General features: G+C 38.6%; 1 protein-coding gene across 1 annotated transcript in view; it reads left to right on the top strand.

Moving 5' to 3' along the window:
- The window catches only part of INPP5F (inositol polyphosphate-5-phosphatase F), a 94,297-nt gene that overhangs the window by 25,721 nt on the left and 50,422 nt on the right, over positions 1–18,154 (top strand). Inside the window, exon 3 of the mRNA XM_007469571.1 lies at positions 16,706–16,842. Coding sequence (XP_007469633.1) covers positions 16,706–16,842 — 137 coding nt within the window. The remainder of the gene's footprint in view (positions 1–16,705; positions 16,843–18,154) is intronic.

Raw genomic sequence — 18,154 nt, 5'->3', positions numbered from 1 at the left:
TCTCCCGCTGCGGAGCACAGGCTCCGGATGCGCAGGCTCAGCAGCCATGGCTCACGGGCCCAGCCGCTCTGCGGCATGTGGGATCTTCCCAGACCGGGGCATGAACCCGTGTCCCCTGCATCGGCAGGCAGACTCTCAACCACTGTGCCACCAGGGAAGCCCTAATTGCCCACTTTTTTTCCTTAGGATATTGTGAATCTCAAATAAGATAATATACCTAAAGGTGCTTAGTAAATTATCACTATTTCATCAATTCTTTGGTTGCAAATACAAACCTATCAGTTTATGCAAACAAATTTTTATTAGGAATTCAAGGGAACAAAACCAAGAAATGGATTTGTTTAGGATCTGAGATTACTTTTGCAGCAGGTGGTATCTGACCACCACTTCCCCCCGTACAGCTCCTACAGTCTTCTCTTCTTTTGGCTGTCTCTGTTTCTGTGTTATTACATGGGACAGAATTTATGCATTTATGTGGTACTCAAACCAACCTCCGCCCTCAAGCCAACCAACATCTGATGTTCCCTACAACCCCTGGAGACTGACTAGCTATCTAGTCAGACCCCTAAGGAAGAGACTTTTTGGCTTACCTTGAGCCAGGGACCTTCCCTGGTCACAAAGTTCAAACATGCCCACTGCTCTAAGCGGGACAGGCAAGCAAAGCAGGAGGGTTTGACCTTGGCAGACAACCCAAGGTCATTTCCTACAAGCAATGTACAAATGTTACTGGCTGATGAGTTTGATGTAGTCAAAGTATGGTCATTAGGAGGTAGCGGAGGTGTGGGCATTTCCTGTGGTCAGCCCCTGTTTACATGCACTTTCTCTCCTTGCACCACGTGCCTTTCTTTGGACCAAAAACAAGAAGTTGGTAGGCAGTGTAGATATCTGTTATATAGGATATTTTGGAAGAGGGAAAGGTGGGGAATAGAGTGAACTAGAGAAAAAAATACTAAAAAGAAGTAAAGAAGGGCAGGGAAGGTGTCTCAGTTTTTCACTCTCCTAACCTGTCCCTTTTTTTTTTCTTCCTCCTGCCCCATCACTTCTAAGGTTTGGCTGTTAAGAAAGGGTGTGGGGAGGAAGCAAAGGAAAGTTTTTTCTGGGCCCCCTGCTGTTCTTCTTCCCCTCACCCATAAGAGAACTGCAGCCGCACCCTGTATCACTCCACCCCCAGCTCCCACCCCCTGAGCATCCATCTTACTCTTGTCACCTTCTCTTTCTTCATCCTCTGTCCTGGGCATGCCTCGTCTCCTCCCCTCCCTGTGTCCCATTAAAGCTCTTGCTCTGATCACACTACCACCTTGGCCGATGGGCAGTGTGTTCCTGGTATGTGTTATAACCGAGATCATCACTCCATGTGCATTTTCCTACGGGGGCATCTTACCTTCTGGGGGTAGAAGATGAGGGGAATAAAATGTCTGTACTTAAACTTTTTCTCACTGCTGTTTCCCTCCTACTTAGTCTCTACATATTAATGCACGAATTTTCTTGCCTAGTGAGATGGGAACATAAGTTTACTTGAATAGTTGTCATTGACAGTCTGAAAATGGCGTGGGTGAGCCATGACTGTCATCAAGCTCATGGGATGTAAGCAGTCGTGACTTAGGAACTGTTAGTAGTTGGCTAGGGCTGCCGCAGCAAAGTTCCACAGACTGGGGGGCTTAAATAGAAATTTATTTTCTTGCAGTTCTGGAGGCTTGAAGTCTAAGATCAGGGTTTCATCAGGGTTGATTTCTTCTGAGATCTCTTTCGTTGGCTTGTAGATGGCTGTCTTCTCCTTGTGTCTTCACATCATCTTCACATTGTCTTCTCTCTATGTAGTGTCTGTCTTCAAATTTCCTCTTATAAGGACACCAGTCATATTAGATTAGAGCCCTCCCTAATGACCTCATTTAACTTACTTACACCTTTAAAGATCCCACTTTTTAGAATAGGGTCACATTCTGAGGCACTGGGGGTTAGGATTCAAACGTATGAATTTTAAGGGAACATAATTCAGCCCTTAACAGGAACCTAACATCCACTGGAAAACTCACTGCAAAAGCATGTCAAAGAGAATTCCCCCCATTGCTTCTGGCCCTTTGTTTTACAGTGGAATAGGCCATTCCCCAAATGTCACTGAGTAGGCACTGGCCCCAGCAGTGGACTAAACTTAAGATCACACAGTTGCCTTGGATCAGGTTACTTCATCCAAGCCTCAGTTGCCAACTATAAGACAAAGATGATGACACCTCCTAGATATGTTTATTGTAAGATTTAATAAAACTCACATGAAGTGCTTAGCATAGCTCCTGTTAATAGTAGGCATTCAATAGATGCTGGCTATTACTATTTTTTCCTTAGTTTTAAAGGTAACTTAGAGGTGTCACGTATATCACTAGAGAACCACTTAAGTTCTAGCTATACAATTTTGAACGAATTTCAAACTTAGACTTTTTTCCCAATAATATTAATGTTTACTGAAACTAATGATACTAACAGGTCACTAAAAGATGACATGGTGGGGATTATAAAAAGTAATGTTTTTAGAAGTGAAATATTAGTAGCATTAGTGAAGGTTATATTTTATAATCCATCTGCCCCTTTAGAAAAATGTGTGTTGGAAGAATTTAAAAGTATTATTTGGTTGTGGTATCCTTTGCTGATAATTGCCCTTCCTTTTAGCAAGCTCTGTCCCCAAAATTGTTCTATTAACCCTGGTGCCTAGAAAACAACAATTTAGCCTTTCTTCAGTTTGGAAGGTGTCTTTCCCAGACATTTGCAGGCAGGTAGACTTTCAGCCAGGGTCTAATGCAGCCTATTTTTGACAACCTGAAGGTGTCTGACTTTGGTTTGATCACTTGGGATTTATTAAGATGAGGAACAGAAAGTATAAGGGACATGTAATGTGCTAAATAGATGAAGGAAAAGCAAAGCAAAGCTTCATGAAAAATCATTGTCTTCTATTCCTTGTAGTGTCCAGGGGGGAGTAAGGATGACAGTCAAATTCTTACCACAGTTGTAATTACACATTAATTTTTTGTTTTCTTCTTTGTCGTTTGTCCTCTTCCACCCATCCTCCTTCCCCAGGGTATAAGCTCCAAGACAGGGGCTATGTGTGTTTTGCTTACTGCTGTGCCCCCCTGTGCAGTGGCTATTCAAAAATATTCAGCAAATAGTTATTTAATAAATATTTATGGAGTGCCTATTATGTGCTGGGGGCTGCAGGATGAACAAAATTCAAAGCTTCCAGGAGCATAGAGTCGAAGCCAAGAGATAGACATTAATTACCCCATCAGAATTTTATCATTAAACATAAGCTTCTGAAGAAGAAAAACGTAGGATGTTGTGAAGCACATAGCAGAGGGGCCTGACTGGTGGTAGCAGGGGCTCCTGGATGGAAGGCATCCCTGAGGAAGTGATGCCTGAGTTGAGGACTGAAATGTGTTTTCTCAATCATGGGAGTCTTTTTGCACAGCTGCTAACTCTGCCAACGACTACTCTCCTTTCATTCCCCACCCCTCACCTTGGCCCTGTCCAGATTATCATACTAATATTTCAGGCCTCAACGCAAACACCACTTCCTTAGGGGTGCCTTCCATCCAGGAGATAGCTGTATCATCACAGAGCCAGGAAGAGATTGCTCGAGGCTGGAGGCTTTAAATGGATTACAAAAACTCTTTAATATCTCCAGTAGTCCCCCCCTTATCCATGGTTTCACTTTCCAAAGTTTCAGTTACCTGCGGTCAGCCATGGTCCAAAAATATTAAATGGAAAATTCCAAACAATTCATAAGTTTTAAATTGCACGCCATCTGAGCGGTGTGATGAAATCTCACTGTTCTGCTTCCTCCTGCCTGGGATGTGAATCGTCCCTTTGTCCAGCTTATCCACACTGTATGCTATCAGCCCATTAGTCACTTAGTAATCGTTGCAGTTATCAGATCGACTGTCGAGGTGTCACAGTGCTGTGTTCAAGTGATGCTTATTTTACTTAGTAATGATCCCAGTGTTCAAGAAAGAAAGTATATATAGGGCTCGGTTCTATCTGTGGTTTGAGGCATCCACTTGGGGTCCTGGAACGTATCCCCGGGGGATACGTGTTTTGAAGACTGAGAAGAGGATAAGCTTGTTAGGGTAAGAAATATCTGAATATAACATGCAAAAGTATTTTTCCTACGATATATTCAGAAATAGTTTGAAGAGAGAATTGTCAGGAATCTTGATTAATTTAGCAATAGAGACTCTTAGGTTAGTAGTAATTAAGTGAATTACTACTCCTAGTATTGAGCAGCTACAGACACAGTTCACTCAAGTCGCTCCCATTCATTCAAGTAGTACACACCATCTGCTGTTTCTTCACTTTTAAAGTGGTGAGGATATCTCGATCATTAAAATGCTAAAGTGTATTATGTGTATGATTTTAAAAGTTTGATTTTAGTCCGTGGCTGTCAATGGAGACCTTGCTATGACACTCAACGACATGAAATATTTTTATACTTTAGTGATGAATGAATGGAGTGTCACCAGCATTGCCTTAGTAGTTTCTTAAAAAGCCATTAGAAAATCCCACTGCTCAAGGGCACTGGAGAAAAAGGAAGAGAAGCCTGACAGGGTCCCTGCAGAGCTCTCAGCCTCTTCTGGAGGCCTGCTTCTCAGGCACGGTCTTTAGATAGTGCTTCTGTTTAAATACGAGTTTAATTGTCTGCGTACAGTTGCACTTGAGAGAAGTGGATTGTTTTATTGTCTACTGACAACTCATATAATATAAACATGTAAGGATTGCGATGATGGTTGTGCAACTCTAAATTCATCAGAATCGTTGACTTGTTATACTTAAAATGAATGAATTTTATGGTATATGAATTATACCTCAATAAAGCCATTGAAAATATTTAAGTCAGAGAATAGCTTTTGTTGTATCCTGTTGTCATTACTTCTGATTTTAACTTAATTTAAAAATTAAGTAATCTACCTTTTGGTAACAAAGGTGACTTTTTTTCATGTACTAAAGTTGATTTGAAGGAAGTATTTTAAAGAAACAGTGTTACTCGGGACTTCCCCGGTGGCGCAGTGGTTAAGAATCCACCTGCCAATGCAGGGGACACAGGTTCAATCCCTGGTCAGGGAAGATCCCACATGCCACAGAGCAACTAAGCCCATGTGCCACAACTACTGAGCCTGCACTCTAAGAGAGCCCATGAGCCACAACTACTGAAGCCCATGTGCCACAACTACTGAAGCCCACACGCCTAGAGCCTGTGCTCTGCAACAAGAGAAGCCACCACAATGAGAGGTCCACGCACCGCATTGAAGAGTAGCCTGCACTCGCCGCAACTAGAGAAAGCCCGCGGGCAGCAACGAAGACCCAACTCAGCCAAAAAAAAAAGAAAAGAAACAGTATTATTTGTAACATAACATTTCTACCAAATAATCTAAAATGTAATTTAAAAACAGTCATTTTATATTCACTTTTTCATTCATGAGGGTCTCAGAACTACTTATTTTGGAGGTAAGATTTACACTGGTGACTACGTTCCTGGTTAATCCTTAAAAGATTCTTTAATTGTAGTTTAGCTGACCTATTCTGTTAATAGCTTTGGGTCTTGGAAGCAGGCAGCTAAGTGGTACAATTGGTTCCTTTCTTTGGCATCTTCTTGTCTCTGGTTTTTGCTTCCCTCTTCCTTTTACTCTCTTCCCAGGTACCTCGGTGCTGAATGACCCTTCCCTCCTCTCTTTGCTCCCCTCAGCCTGCTCCATTACTTTATCCTTCAGAATTTTCCATCACCTCCCTTGTCCCTGATCTGAGCTCCAATCTCCTTGGTGCAGATGGTTCCACCTCCCCGGTAGGAGCAGTACTTGAACTAGACACATGAAGGTGACCCATAGTTCTGAGCTCTCCCAAGGGTCATCAGATAAGCATGCTGCTTAGTTCTGAGCGTACCTCTAACTGGCAGATTTTTATATCCTCAGGCAGAGAGAAACTTTAGAGGCAAGCCCACTTGCCTCTTCTGTTTCACGATCGTTCCATTTTCTAGTTATAAATGAATTTGTTCTTAAACTCTAGCTGTTTCCCTCAGTGATCCCTATGGCAGTGATATTAAAAGTTTTTTTGCTCCATAAAGAGAAGAGGCTTGTTAAGGTAAGATTGACTGACTGATTGTATGGGCCAGCTATAAACGTGCTTCCTATATTTATTTCCTCCTTTACATTCTTATTGAACATTTTGAAGTGATTACAATCAAATTATTATCAGGTCTAATTGTGTTTAAGAAAGAAGATTCTTGGTTCTTGGCTATCAGGTTTTTTACAGCCGGTAGGCTTGGGTCCCTTCATGCACAGGGGCCAATCACCTCCAACCTTGAAGCATATATACTTATGTCACCCCCCAAGCAGTAATTTATCTTCATGATGATAAAACTTCATCATAAATAAAAATCCCAATTATATTTAGTATGCCTGGGTTTAATAGGTAGGAAAGTATGTAATATATTAACATTTTAAATAAACGTGTAAGAAAACATCTTAGCACTTTAGGAAGATAAAGATATAGTTATCTGGAAAATGTACTTTTTATTTTTTATTTTTATAATGTTGACTTTTTAAATTTTTATTTACTTTTGGCTGCGTTGGGTCTTTGTTGCTGTGCACAGGCTTTCGCTAGTTGCAGCGAGCGGGGGCTACTCTTCGTTGTGGTGCGCAGGCTTCTCATTGTGGTGGCTTCTCTTGTTGCGGAGCATGGGCTCTAGGCGCGCGGGCTTCAGTAGTTGTGGCTGGCAGGCTCTAGAGCGCAGGCTCAGTAGTTGTGGCACATGGGCTTAGTTGCTCCGCGGCATGTGGGATCTTCCCTGACCAGGGCTGGAACCCGTGTCCCCTGCTTTTTTTTTTTTTTTTTTTGCGGTACGTGGGCCTCTCACTGTTGTGGCCTCTCCCGCTGCGGAACACAGGCTCCGGACGCGCAGGCTCAGCAGCCATGGCTCACGGGCCCAGCCGCTCCACGGCATGTGGGATCCTCCCGGACCGGGGCAGGAACCCGTGTCCCCTGCATCGGCAGGTGGACTCCCAACCACTGCGCCACCAGGGTAGCCCCGGCAGGCGGATTCTTAACCACTGTGCCACCAGGGAAGTCCCCACTTTTAATTTTTTGTTTGGCCGCACCATGCAGCTTGTGGGATCTCAGTTCCCCAACCAGGGATTGAACTCGTGCCCTCAGCAGTGAAAGCGTGGAGTCCTAACCAGGACTGCCAGGGAACTCCCTGGAAAATGTACTTTTATATAGAAGCTCATTTTGCCCATGGATACTCTGTAAGTTAGACTTTTATAGTTTTCTAGGACTATTATAAATAGAAAAGACTTCATATTTTTATGGCATATAATAGATTATTTCATTTTATGGCAGGTCATTATTAGGGATTTTATTATTAGGATGAATTTAAGTTCATAGGTTAAGCTGAAGATGCTTCTGATTCCACCATTTGTTACCTTTGAAATGGAGCCTAGTAAGTGTAGCTCTTGCCCTAGATGCTGTTCTTATGAGTCATTGTCAGTTTTCTATATACCCAGACTTAGGAAACTTTAGTAGGCAACAGAGCAACCCATCAAGAAACACTGAGTAGTTACTATGCTTGGAAGATGAACAAATTAATAATTGGCTCTTTGGTCACTGAGAGTATTAGAAGCCCAATATGATGTACTTTGAAAAAAATAGCTCTGGTGTGCTGGCACTGTTGCTTGTATTTCTACTTACCTGATGTATAATGGTGTATGTTGCTCCCTGAAATCTATTCAAAGATATATAGTGCTCTATTTCCATTAGGAAAAGAAAGCATTTTTCTTAATGTAGTTTTTAAAAATAGAAATAACCTTAAATATAAAGCAAAAAATTATATTAAACATACCATGAATCCATACCTTTTAGTAGAAATTTAAATTCATGCATAAGTTTGCATAAAACCTATAGACTTATGCTCATATTCATTTAAAAGTACTAAATGGCCAATTAATAGCTTATGCAATAGGTATCAATGAAGTAGGTTTTATGCACACATTGGACTGAATTTAAATTCCTACCAAAGATTTGTTTTAAAAAAAAAAAGAAAAGCAGGATCCTTCAAATTGGAACATAATTTATCTTGAATAAGCTGTTAAGACATTACCCAATTATTAGAGTCTCTTAAAATGCATAGTGTGTTAATATATTATATAACGGATCATTTAACAATACTTCGTACATTTTAAAAAATGAGATCAAGAGAAACTAGACAGATTGTTTCTGACAGCAAGAGACTAGCAGTACTTGAAGAGATAATAGCCAAGAATTTTCGAAAACCAACTATAAATACAAGTCACAATGTCAAGAAATACTTTGAACTGCAAGGGAAAAAATACAAAGAAAACCACACTTAGGCACCTTGTAGTAAAACTGATGAGAACTAAAGACAAAGAAAACATCCTAAAGCAGCCAGAGAAAAACCACACATTAAATTCAAGGGCATTCAGTCAGCCTTGATAGGAACAATGGAAGCTGGAAGACAGTGGAATGCTGTCTTCAAAGTGCCTGTCTAGAATTTTATACCTTCAGAAATTAAGGGAAAAAAAGACATTTTGGCCAAACAAAGAATTTGTCATCAGCAGTATCTGCACTAAAAGAAATACTAAGAATTCTTCAGGTAAAAGGAACATGATTCCAGATGGGAGTGTGGAGTTGTAGGAAGGAGTGAAGTTCAGTGGAAAGAGTAAATGTGTTGGTAAATTTAAATAAAGTTGGCTTTATATGAGGTTTAAAATTAACGCAGAATGAAGACACACAACAATAATAGTAACAATAGTGAGCTAGAAAGGGCTGGTGTTCTAAGGTCCTTTCACTGTCCAGGAACTGGCAAAAATACTAATTTACATTAGGCTTTTGTAAGTTAGGGCTCGTATTATCAGACCCTACAATATAACCACTAATAGTGTAATAAAAGATTATAAAAATGTAATAAAGGGGGAAATGGAATAATAATAATTTTAACACTTAATAATCCAAAAGAAGGCAAGAAAAGAAAGCATGTAGAACAGGTGGGACAAATGGTAAGATGGTAGAATGATTCTTAAGTTTATCAACAATTACATTACATACAAATGGACGTAGTACTCAGTTAAAAAACAAAGCTTTTCATAATGGAAAAACAATAAAATTCATCTACAAGCTGCTTTTAAGACAAATACCTTAGGTATATGTATATGTATATAAAATGGTCCAAAGTAAAAGGATAGAAAAAAAAGAGAAACCAAGCAAATGCTAACCTACTGAAAAATAATGTGTCTATCCCAATATCAAAACAGACTTTAAGGCAAGAAGCATAAAGAAGATATACATTTCAAAAATAGCAAAAGTTCAAGTCACCAGAAAGATATAGCAATTTTAAATTTGTACACACCTAAGCCTTAAAATATAAAAAGAGCAATGAGTCATTTGCCTTAAATTTATTAGTTAGACTGTCAACTTGAAACGGCAGAGAAACATATGAATATTCTTATTATCAGCTTGACAGAAGAAAGGAAAGGTGAGCCAACTATAATCCCCTTTCCTAATTCTCTTTTTTCCTTCTTACCAACATATCTCCATTCTCTGATTCTTCTGGTGCAAATGCAGACTCCAAGCACTTATTAGAGGCGTAATCTACAGACGCTCCTCAAGAATATAAATATTGTTATTTGAATATTATGTTACAACTTTGGAGTATGTAGTAACCACCTGGGTTAGTATTTATCGGCATGCGGATATAATTATAAATTCTATTGTGCTGATTTCGAGTGTTAAGACAGCAGGGTTCTCTCTGCTTTGTCATTTCCCAGCTTCTCCTGTTGGACACTCCATGTGACGTGGACCTAGGAGAGGTGAAGGAAGTGCTTTGTCCTCAGGAATATAGTCTGCAGGATCGGAGCAAGCTAAAGGAGTAAAACATATGAGAGTCATTATCAGACCCACCTTCTTTTTTATTTTTGCCTTTGGTCGTAACGTGAATTAAGTTATAGAGAGACACAGAGAAACTGGAAAGTGTCCAAAAGAGCAGTGAAAACAGAACCTTTGTATGCTACAAAAGTAAATAAATAAGTTTTTTTTTTCCTCTAAAAGAATTCAGTCTTAAAAAAAAAATCCCATTGAACCAGTTCAAATCAGAACCAGTCTTTGGAAAAGGTGAGCCAGAAGAAAAATATCACAAAAGCAAAATCATTTTCACGCCAATACTTCATTCACTTCGAGTGTCTGGCCCACAGAATATGTACTGCCTATGTATTTCTATCACCAGGGGCTCTTCTAGTTGAATCTCACGTAACCTGTTTGCCAGATTAACCAACATACCTTACTGCCTCTGCAGAGTCTGTTGGTAGATGCATTGGATGCTCTGAAGGCCGATGGAGACTGGGTAGGAAGCCCTCTCTCTTCTGGTGGATCATGTTTATTTCCAATCCTGTTCATACTTGTTTTACTTGATATTGTAATTACATAATTAAATAAGCCCATCAACTATGAGTATTGATACAAAAAGAAAGACTTCCTGTTTCTATGAAGGCTAAATTGAATGCTTTGGAAAGACTAGATAAAACTGTGTTGCATCAAAAGAAAAAAAAAAGGTAAATTACACCACCGAATACTTATTAGGGGCTCATTCTCAAAGAATGTGGGAATTTAGTTCCCCAACCAGGGATCATCGAACCAGTGCCCCATGTAATGGAAGCGCAGAGACCTAACTACTGGACCGCCAGGAAATTCCCTAAATTATGTATGTTTAAAAGGTCATTGTTCCCACTACTAGGTATATACCCTGAGGAAACCAGAATTCAGAAAGAGTCATGTACCAAAATGTTCATTGCAGCTCTATTTACAATAGCCCGGAGATGGAAACAACCTAAGTGCCCGTCGTCGGATGAATGGATAAAGAAGATGTGGCACATATATACAATGGAATATTACTCAGCCATAAAAAGAAACGAAATTGAGCTATTTGTAATGAGGTGGATAGATCTAGAGTCTGTCATACGGAGTGAAGTAAGTCAGAAAGAGAAGGACAAATACCGTATGGTAACACATATATATGGAATTTAAGAAAAAAAAATGTTATGAAGAACCTAGGGGTAAAACAGGAATAAAGGCAGAGACCTACTGGAGAACAGACTTGAGGATATGGGGAGGGGGAAGGGTGAGGTGTGTTAGGGCGAGAGAGAGACATGGACATATATATACTAACAAACGTAAGGTAGATAGCCAGTGGGAAGCAGCCGCATGGCACAGGGAAACCGGCTCGGTTCTTTGTGGCTGTCTGGAGGGGTGGGATAGGGAGGGTGGGAGGGAGGGAGACAAAGAGGGAAGAGATATGGGAACATATATATATGTATAACTGACTCACTCTGTTATAAAGCAGAAACTAACACACCATTGTAAAGCAATTATACCCCAATAAAGATGTTAAAAAAAAAAAAAAAAAAGGTCATTGTTAAACTCTCAAGTAAGATTAAAAGGACTAATGCCAAAAATGGTAACCAATTGCTCTTCATCTCTGCTAGTCTCCTTATATGAGAGAACTCACAAGGTGGGGTTTGGATTAGATTTAAAGAATTGCCATGGAGTGGGAAACAGTGGTCAAAGGGAACATTAATTGTATATGTAATGTTTACATTTTTAAACAAATGGAATGTATTCCTTTATTTCCTATCGAATTAACAATAAAAATGAAAAGGATTGCTAGACCTTCATTGTTGGATCAAATGCTTATCTTTTCGATATGTCAGTAGGATGGTGCTTATCTTTTCGATATGTCAGTAGGATGGATAGTCATGTTGAGAAATATGTAAGATGCAATACTTCCTAGAGGTGAGGTCATGAGTAGGGAGAAAAGAGTTTCATCCAATTTTAGGAAAGAAAAAATTTTTTTTTAATGAAAATCTTTATCCTGCCATTACTTACCCTCTTTTAACTGAGTCAGTTATTGTATAGGGCAAGCAATTGAATCTTTTCCAGGACTATTGTTTTAGTTTGCCCTAACTGGTCATGCTTTTCAAGATAATCACTTCCTAATCAGTTTTCTTATCTTGCTGGGGAAGTCAGATTTTCCTGTCTTTTCCTGAAGGAGTCAGGGTTACAAAATTGACCTTTTTTCCCATTGTAAAATGTTTAAAAAGTTGAAAAAATATCTTTATGCCGAAAGACCTTGCTGGACTAAATTACCTTTGACACATGGTTGTACCGCATATCCAGATTTCAGTGTGGCAGCTTTAATTGAGCCAAGTTTCTTTTCCTGGTGGGTGATATAAATTAATGCAGTAACCTGCATTTGTGTTTTTAAAAACTTTATTACAAAATTATGCCTGACTGGATACTGGGATTGCTAAACAGTAGTGATGCTATATATCAATACTTTTACATTTTTCTTGGCTTAAAGCACAAACTAGAGAAAATATATTTGGATCATTTAACCCTGTAACGAACATGCTCATTCTTGCCGAACTTCCAGGCTTCTATGTGTTTATTATTGTGTTTTGTTTCACCTAAGGCAAAATAATTACAGGAATACATATTGCTATTTCTCATGAGGTTTTTTGTTTGTTTTGTTTTGTTTTCTAGGGTCAGCCTAGAAATATCTTAGTGTCCAATTCAAATTTTTCATTTTCTTTCCATTATGATTTTAATGTTCCTTTGAACACTATTTCAAATACCTGTGTCTCTGTGTTTGGCAGGAAATACACTTTTTAGTTTTTCTCATTTTTAAAAATTTATTTATTTATTTATGGCTGCGTTGGGTCTTCATTGCTGAGTGCAGGCTTTCTCTAGTTGCAGTGAGCAGGGGCTACTCTTCCTTGTGGTGTGTGGGCTTCTCATTGTGGTGGCTTCTCGTTGTGAAGCACGGGTTCTAGGTGCATGGGCTTCAGTAGTTGTAGCACGCGGCCTCAGTAGTTGTGGCTCACGGGCTCTAGAGTGCAGGCTCAGTAGTTGTGGTGCATGGGCTCAGTTGCTCCATGGCATGTGAGAATCTTCTCGGACCAGGGCTCGAACGCTTGTCCCCTGCATTGGCAGGCGGATTCTTAATCACTGCGCCACCAGGGAAGCTCACTTGTTAGTTTTTTACTCTCTGCTCTGGTAGGTAAGACTCCTAACAAGTTCTTTTGTTCTTTAGAAGGAGCTTTTTTAAAAAAAAGATTGAGATGTAGTTCACACACCATAAAATTCACTCTTTTAAATTACAATTCAGTGGTGTTTAGTATCATCATAAGGTTGTACAACCATCACCACTATCTAATTCCAGGACATTTTCATCATCCCACCTTACTTAGATTATAACTAGTAAATATCGATTTCCTTATCTATCTTACTCTTAGTTTTTTCGTTTTGATCAGTGTGTAAGACTGAAAACAGTAAGACAGGAAACTGTATATTAAAAGACTTATGAGATATTAACCCAGTGCAATTTGTAGAGCTGGTTGGAAGTCAACTACAAAAAGATTTTTATTCATGGTCCTCACACTCCCAGCGTCTAAATTATTTCAAAGCAGATTCCAGATATTTTTCTGCAGATACTTCAGTATGTATTTCAACACTAATTGTTGACACACCATGCTTTCCCCCTCTTTATTATCATTTATTAGATGCCCATATTTATGTGGGTCTGCATCTGTCTTTTCTAGTATTCATTTGTCCATTCTTATACTGGTACCACGTTGTTTTATTTACCATAGGTTTATCATATGTTTTGCTACCTGGTAAACATTAGCTCTTAGTAATAATAACAGGAATTATAAAAATTATTTAGTCCTCATAGATACTCTCTGAAATAGGTGGTTTTATCCCATTCTACAGATGAGAAAACCAAGAATTGGAGCAGTTAAGTATTAAGCTGAAGTACATGATAAATATATAAGGCAGCTAAAATTTGAGTCTGAGTTCTGACCTCAAAGTCTAGAACACTGAGGCGTCTCTGAAGAGGGAAAGCTACTGTTTACAAATTTTTTTCTCTTTTGTTTGAGATCATTTACATGGTATTTTCTCAGATTTAGTCTTCATTATAATCCCTCAGGCATATTGAACTTAAGTCTGTAATTTTTTTTATAGAAGCACCTCAGTTTTTCAGTTTCTGTGTATGAGTTTAGCTAGCTAAACTCTAAAAATATGCATATTTTATTTTAAAATGTATTTGAGTTTGTAAGTTGAATTTCAGTATTGACAATACCAATGTTTTTGTGGAAAAAAGCATGCCTTTCATTTCCCAAGTGAGTCTATGTGTGGGGTAAAACCTCTGTGTTTGAAATTTAATATTTTTGTATTTTTGGTACTATACCATTAGATGGCTTATTGGAAAGACATTTATTACATTTGATTGTGCACATTGTGTTTTTTTTCATTGCTGTAATTTCTTAAAATCGCAATTCTTGATGTTAATATGAAAGCAAGAAGGCATAAACTGGGAGGAGGGCTTCCTAATATTGGCTTGTCTGATCATCTGCCAACACTAAATTGTTCAGTGTAAAATAGAAATTATTCCTGTGAGGTTAAGAGACCTGTGGTAAGAATTTCTTTTTATTCAGCAGACTGTATTAGTATTCAACAGTCTATTATGTATTATGTGCTTTATTTATTTTGTGTTAGGTTTATTGTGTGTTAGGTGCTTGGTAACCTTAATCTGTGCCTGACGTACTTCCCAGCACATGGTAGGTCCTTGGTTAAAGTTTAATGATATTAATGAACTGACCTGCAAAAGCCTTGAAACTTTGGAGTAGATTTCTACCCTATTTTATAAAGAACTATGAAACGTTTCCAAATTCTTGCATTTATGAAATGCTTTAAGCACATCCCCAGAGCATTTTCCCTCAAGTGAGAGTTGACTAATATTTGGGGGAAAAAATGGGGGAAATTAAAATACTATATATCTTTTAAAAATATTTTTTCATAAGGGGAATATATATCCATCATGCTATTTTTCTATAGTAAGAAATTCCTGAAACACTGTTTCAATTATTTTTATTTTTGGTACTAATTAGGTAGTATTTTTAAAGGGTGTAGAGTCTCATAAAATGAAAAATTGCTTTTGGATGCTGTCTTTCATAGACCATTTCTCAGTTAAATAGAAATCTTTTGTGAGAAGTAGAAATTGGGATTGGAAAGATAACTATTGGGCCTCTAGGTGTTTTCTTTCCTTTCTTTCTTGTAATTATTAAATATTTCTTTCATTTGTTTTATACCCCTCCCCCACTTTCTTCAATATATTTACTTATTTGCTCAGTCCTAGTGTACACATAAAGTAGTTTTGGAATTGCTAACTCATACTCTTCTGAAAAATAATTCACTAACCAGAGTACAGTATTGTATACAGTTCTTTTTGTCTTTATCCTTGCAAAATACTGTTTTCCAAAGTTATTTAGATTAGTTTATTTCTTCCTTATCTCCTACATTATGGTTACGTTTTCCATTTGTAACAGAGTTGGGTTACTCTTTGCATTTTTGGGGGGGTTCCCTTCACATTCTGGTTAATTTGAACTACTTGTTTTTGAGGGGATGTGAAACATTACCATGATTCTAAGAGTCGGAACTATGTGAAAGGGTATACTTGGAGAGATGTCATCCCCCTCATCCCTTTTATCCCATTCCTGTTTTCTCTTCCTTCCATGTCATTTCCACCTACTCCTTGTTCAATAACCAATCTCATTAATTTCTAATTTCTCTTTCCTCTTTTTTTTTTGTACAAATGAGCAGATATGTGCATATTTTCTCATCTTTCTTACAGAAAGGGTGGCACACTCTAGATACTCTTTTGTGCTTCGATTTAATACTATATCTTATTATGTAATACCCTTATTGTATATTAATAATATCCAGTTTATCCCCTTAATATATCTAGGAATCACTTCTTATCAGTTTACAGACTGCTTCTAATTCTTTTTTTACAGCTGCATAGTACTCTACTGCATAGATGTGCCATAGTTTATTCAGCCATTCTCCTATGCCTGGGCATTCTAGTTATTTCCAGTATTTTACAGTTGTAAACTGCTGCAATGAATAGATTTGAGTATGTGTACTTTTGTGTTGTTGAGGTGTGTCTTCAAGGTAAATTCACAAGAGTGGGATTGCTAGGTTAAAAGGTAAGTGTGTATGTTTTATTATTAGTTATCACAAAATTTCCCTCCAGAAAAGTTGTGTGCGTCTGTATTCCCACCAGCACTAGGAGAGTGCCTGGTTCCCACAGCCTGGCCAGCGAATGTGCTCTCATACTTTTTTATTATCCCCAAGCTGATGGATGAGAATGGTATTGCAACATTTTAATTTACATCTCCATTGAAAATCTTTTCATACATTTAAGGGTCATTTTTATATCTTTGTTGTGCTCTAAAAGGTACCAGTCCACGGCCTGTTAGGAACCGGGCCACGCAACAGGGTGAGCGCGGCGGGGAGGGGGGGGAGCAGGTAAAGCTTCATCTGCCGCTCCCCATCGCTTGCATTACTGCTTGAACCATTGCTCGCGTTGCTACCTGAACCGTCCCCACCACCGCTCACATTACCACCTGAACCACACCCCAACCCGCCTCGGCCGTGGAAAAATTATCTTCCACGAAACCAGTCCCTGGTGCCTAAAAGGTTGGGGACCGCTGCTTTAAAGGGTTGTATCTTTTGCACACTGTGTTTGATTATTCACCTTCAGCTTGCCAGGACAGTACCACTTTATAGAAGCCACACATTAAATATGACTTTTCTCTTTCAGATCTACCATGGTGGCTTATTTTAATTCGGCAGAAAGCTTTGGTGGGCAAACTTCCAGGAGACCATGAGGTCTGTAAAGTTACCAAAATTGCTGTGCTATCACTTTCTGAAATGGAACCTCAGGATCTTGAGCTAGAGGTAAGGTAAAGTCTCAGGAAATTTTATGGAAACTTGATATAGATGTAATGGCAACTATGGGGATTTGGTTTAATAGACCAGAATCATAGAGTTTTAGAGCTGGATAATATCTTTAGAGTAATTTAATCCTGTGGTTTTCAAGTCTCACTTTGGTAGTGGAACCTTTGTTTTAAAATCTGTGAAATCCAGTATATAAAATGCATAGAAGCCAGAGCTGCTTTTGTTGAGGTAGTGATGGGAGAAGAGGGGTTCCTTGGGGCCCTGCCTACTTGGCTTCTGCTGGAAGCCACCTTCTGTTTCTAGGGATCCCTAAGACTCTGCATAGCACAGTTCAAAAACTGGTTTGGGGTAGGGGAAGTCAAGAAGGTGAGATTTAACTTTTATTATATCTTTTATCTATATTTCTTGAAATTTCTCTCAGGCTATATTTCTCTTGTAGTTTTTTTTTAAGTTTTTTTTTTCCTTTTTCATTTCTAATTTTATTGATTTGAGTCCTCTTCCTCTTTTTCTTGATGAGTCTGGCTAATGGTTTATCCATTTTGTTTATCTTCTCAAAGAACCAGCTTTTAGTTTTATTGATCTTTGCTATTGTTTTATTTCTATTTCACTTATTTCTGCTCTGATCTTTATGATTTCTTTCCTTCTGCTAACTTTTGGTTTTGTTTGTTCTTCTTTCTCTAGTTCCTTTAGGTGTAAGGTTAGATTGTTTATTTGAGATTCTTCTTGTTTCTTGAGGTAGGCTTGTATAGCTGTGAACTTCCCTCTTAGAACTGCTTTTGCTGCATCCCAGAGGTTTTGGATCGTTGGTTTTCATTGTCATTTGTCTCTAGGCATTTTTTGATTTCCTCTTTGATTTCTTCAGTGATCTCTTGGTTATTTAGTAACGTATTGTTTAGCCTCCATGTGTTGGTGTTTTTTTAATGTTTTTTTCCCTGTAATTCATTTCTAATCTCATAGTGTTGTGGTCAGAAAAGACGCTTGATATGATTTCAGTTTTCTTGAATTTACCGTGGCTTGATTTGTGACCCAAGATGTGATCTATCCTGGAGGATGTTCCATGTGCAGTTGAGAAGAAAGTGTAATCTGCTGTTTCTGGATGGAAGGTTCTATAAATATCAATTAAATCTATCTGGTCTTTTGTGTCATTTAAATCTTGTGTTTCTGTATTAATTTTCTGTTTGGATGATCTGTCCATTGGTGTAAGTGAGGTGTTAAAGTCCCCCATTATTATGTGTTACTGTCGATTTCCTCTTTTATAGCTGTTAGCAGTTGCCTTATGTATTGAGGTGCTCCTATGTTGGGTGCATATATA

Source organism: Lipotes vexillifer, unplaced genomic scaffold, assembly GCF_000442215.2.
Source record: "Lipotes vexillifer unplaced genomic scaffold, Lipotes_vexillifer_v1.1 scaffold240, whole genome shotgun sequence".
NCBI lineage: Eukaryota > Metazoa > Chordata > Mammalia > Artiodactyla > Lipotidae > Lipotes > Lipotes vexillifer.
Note: the sequence above shows the minus strand (reverse complement) of the source record. Positions and strands in the feature narration are given on the sequence as shown.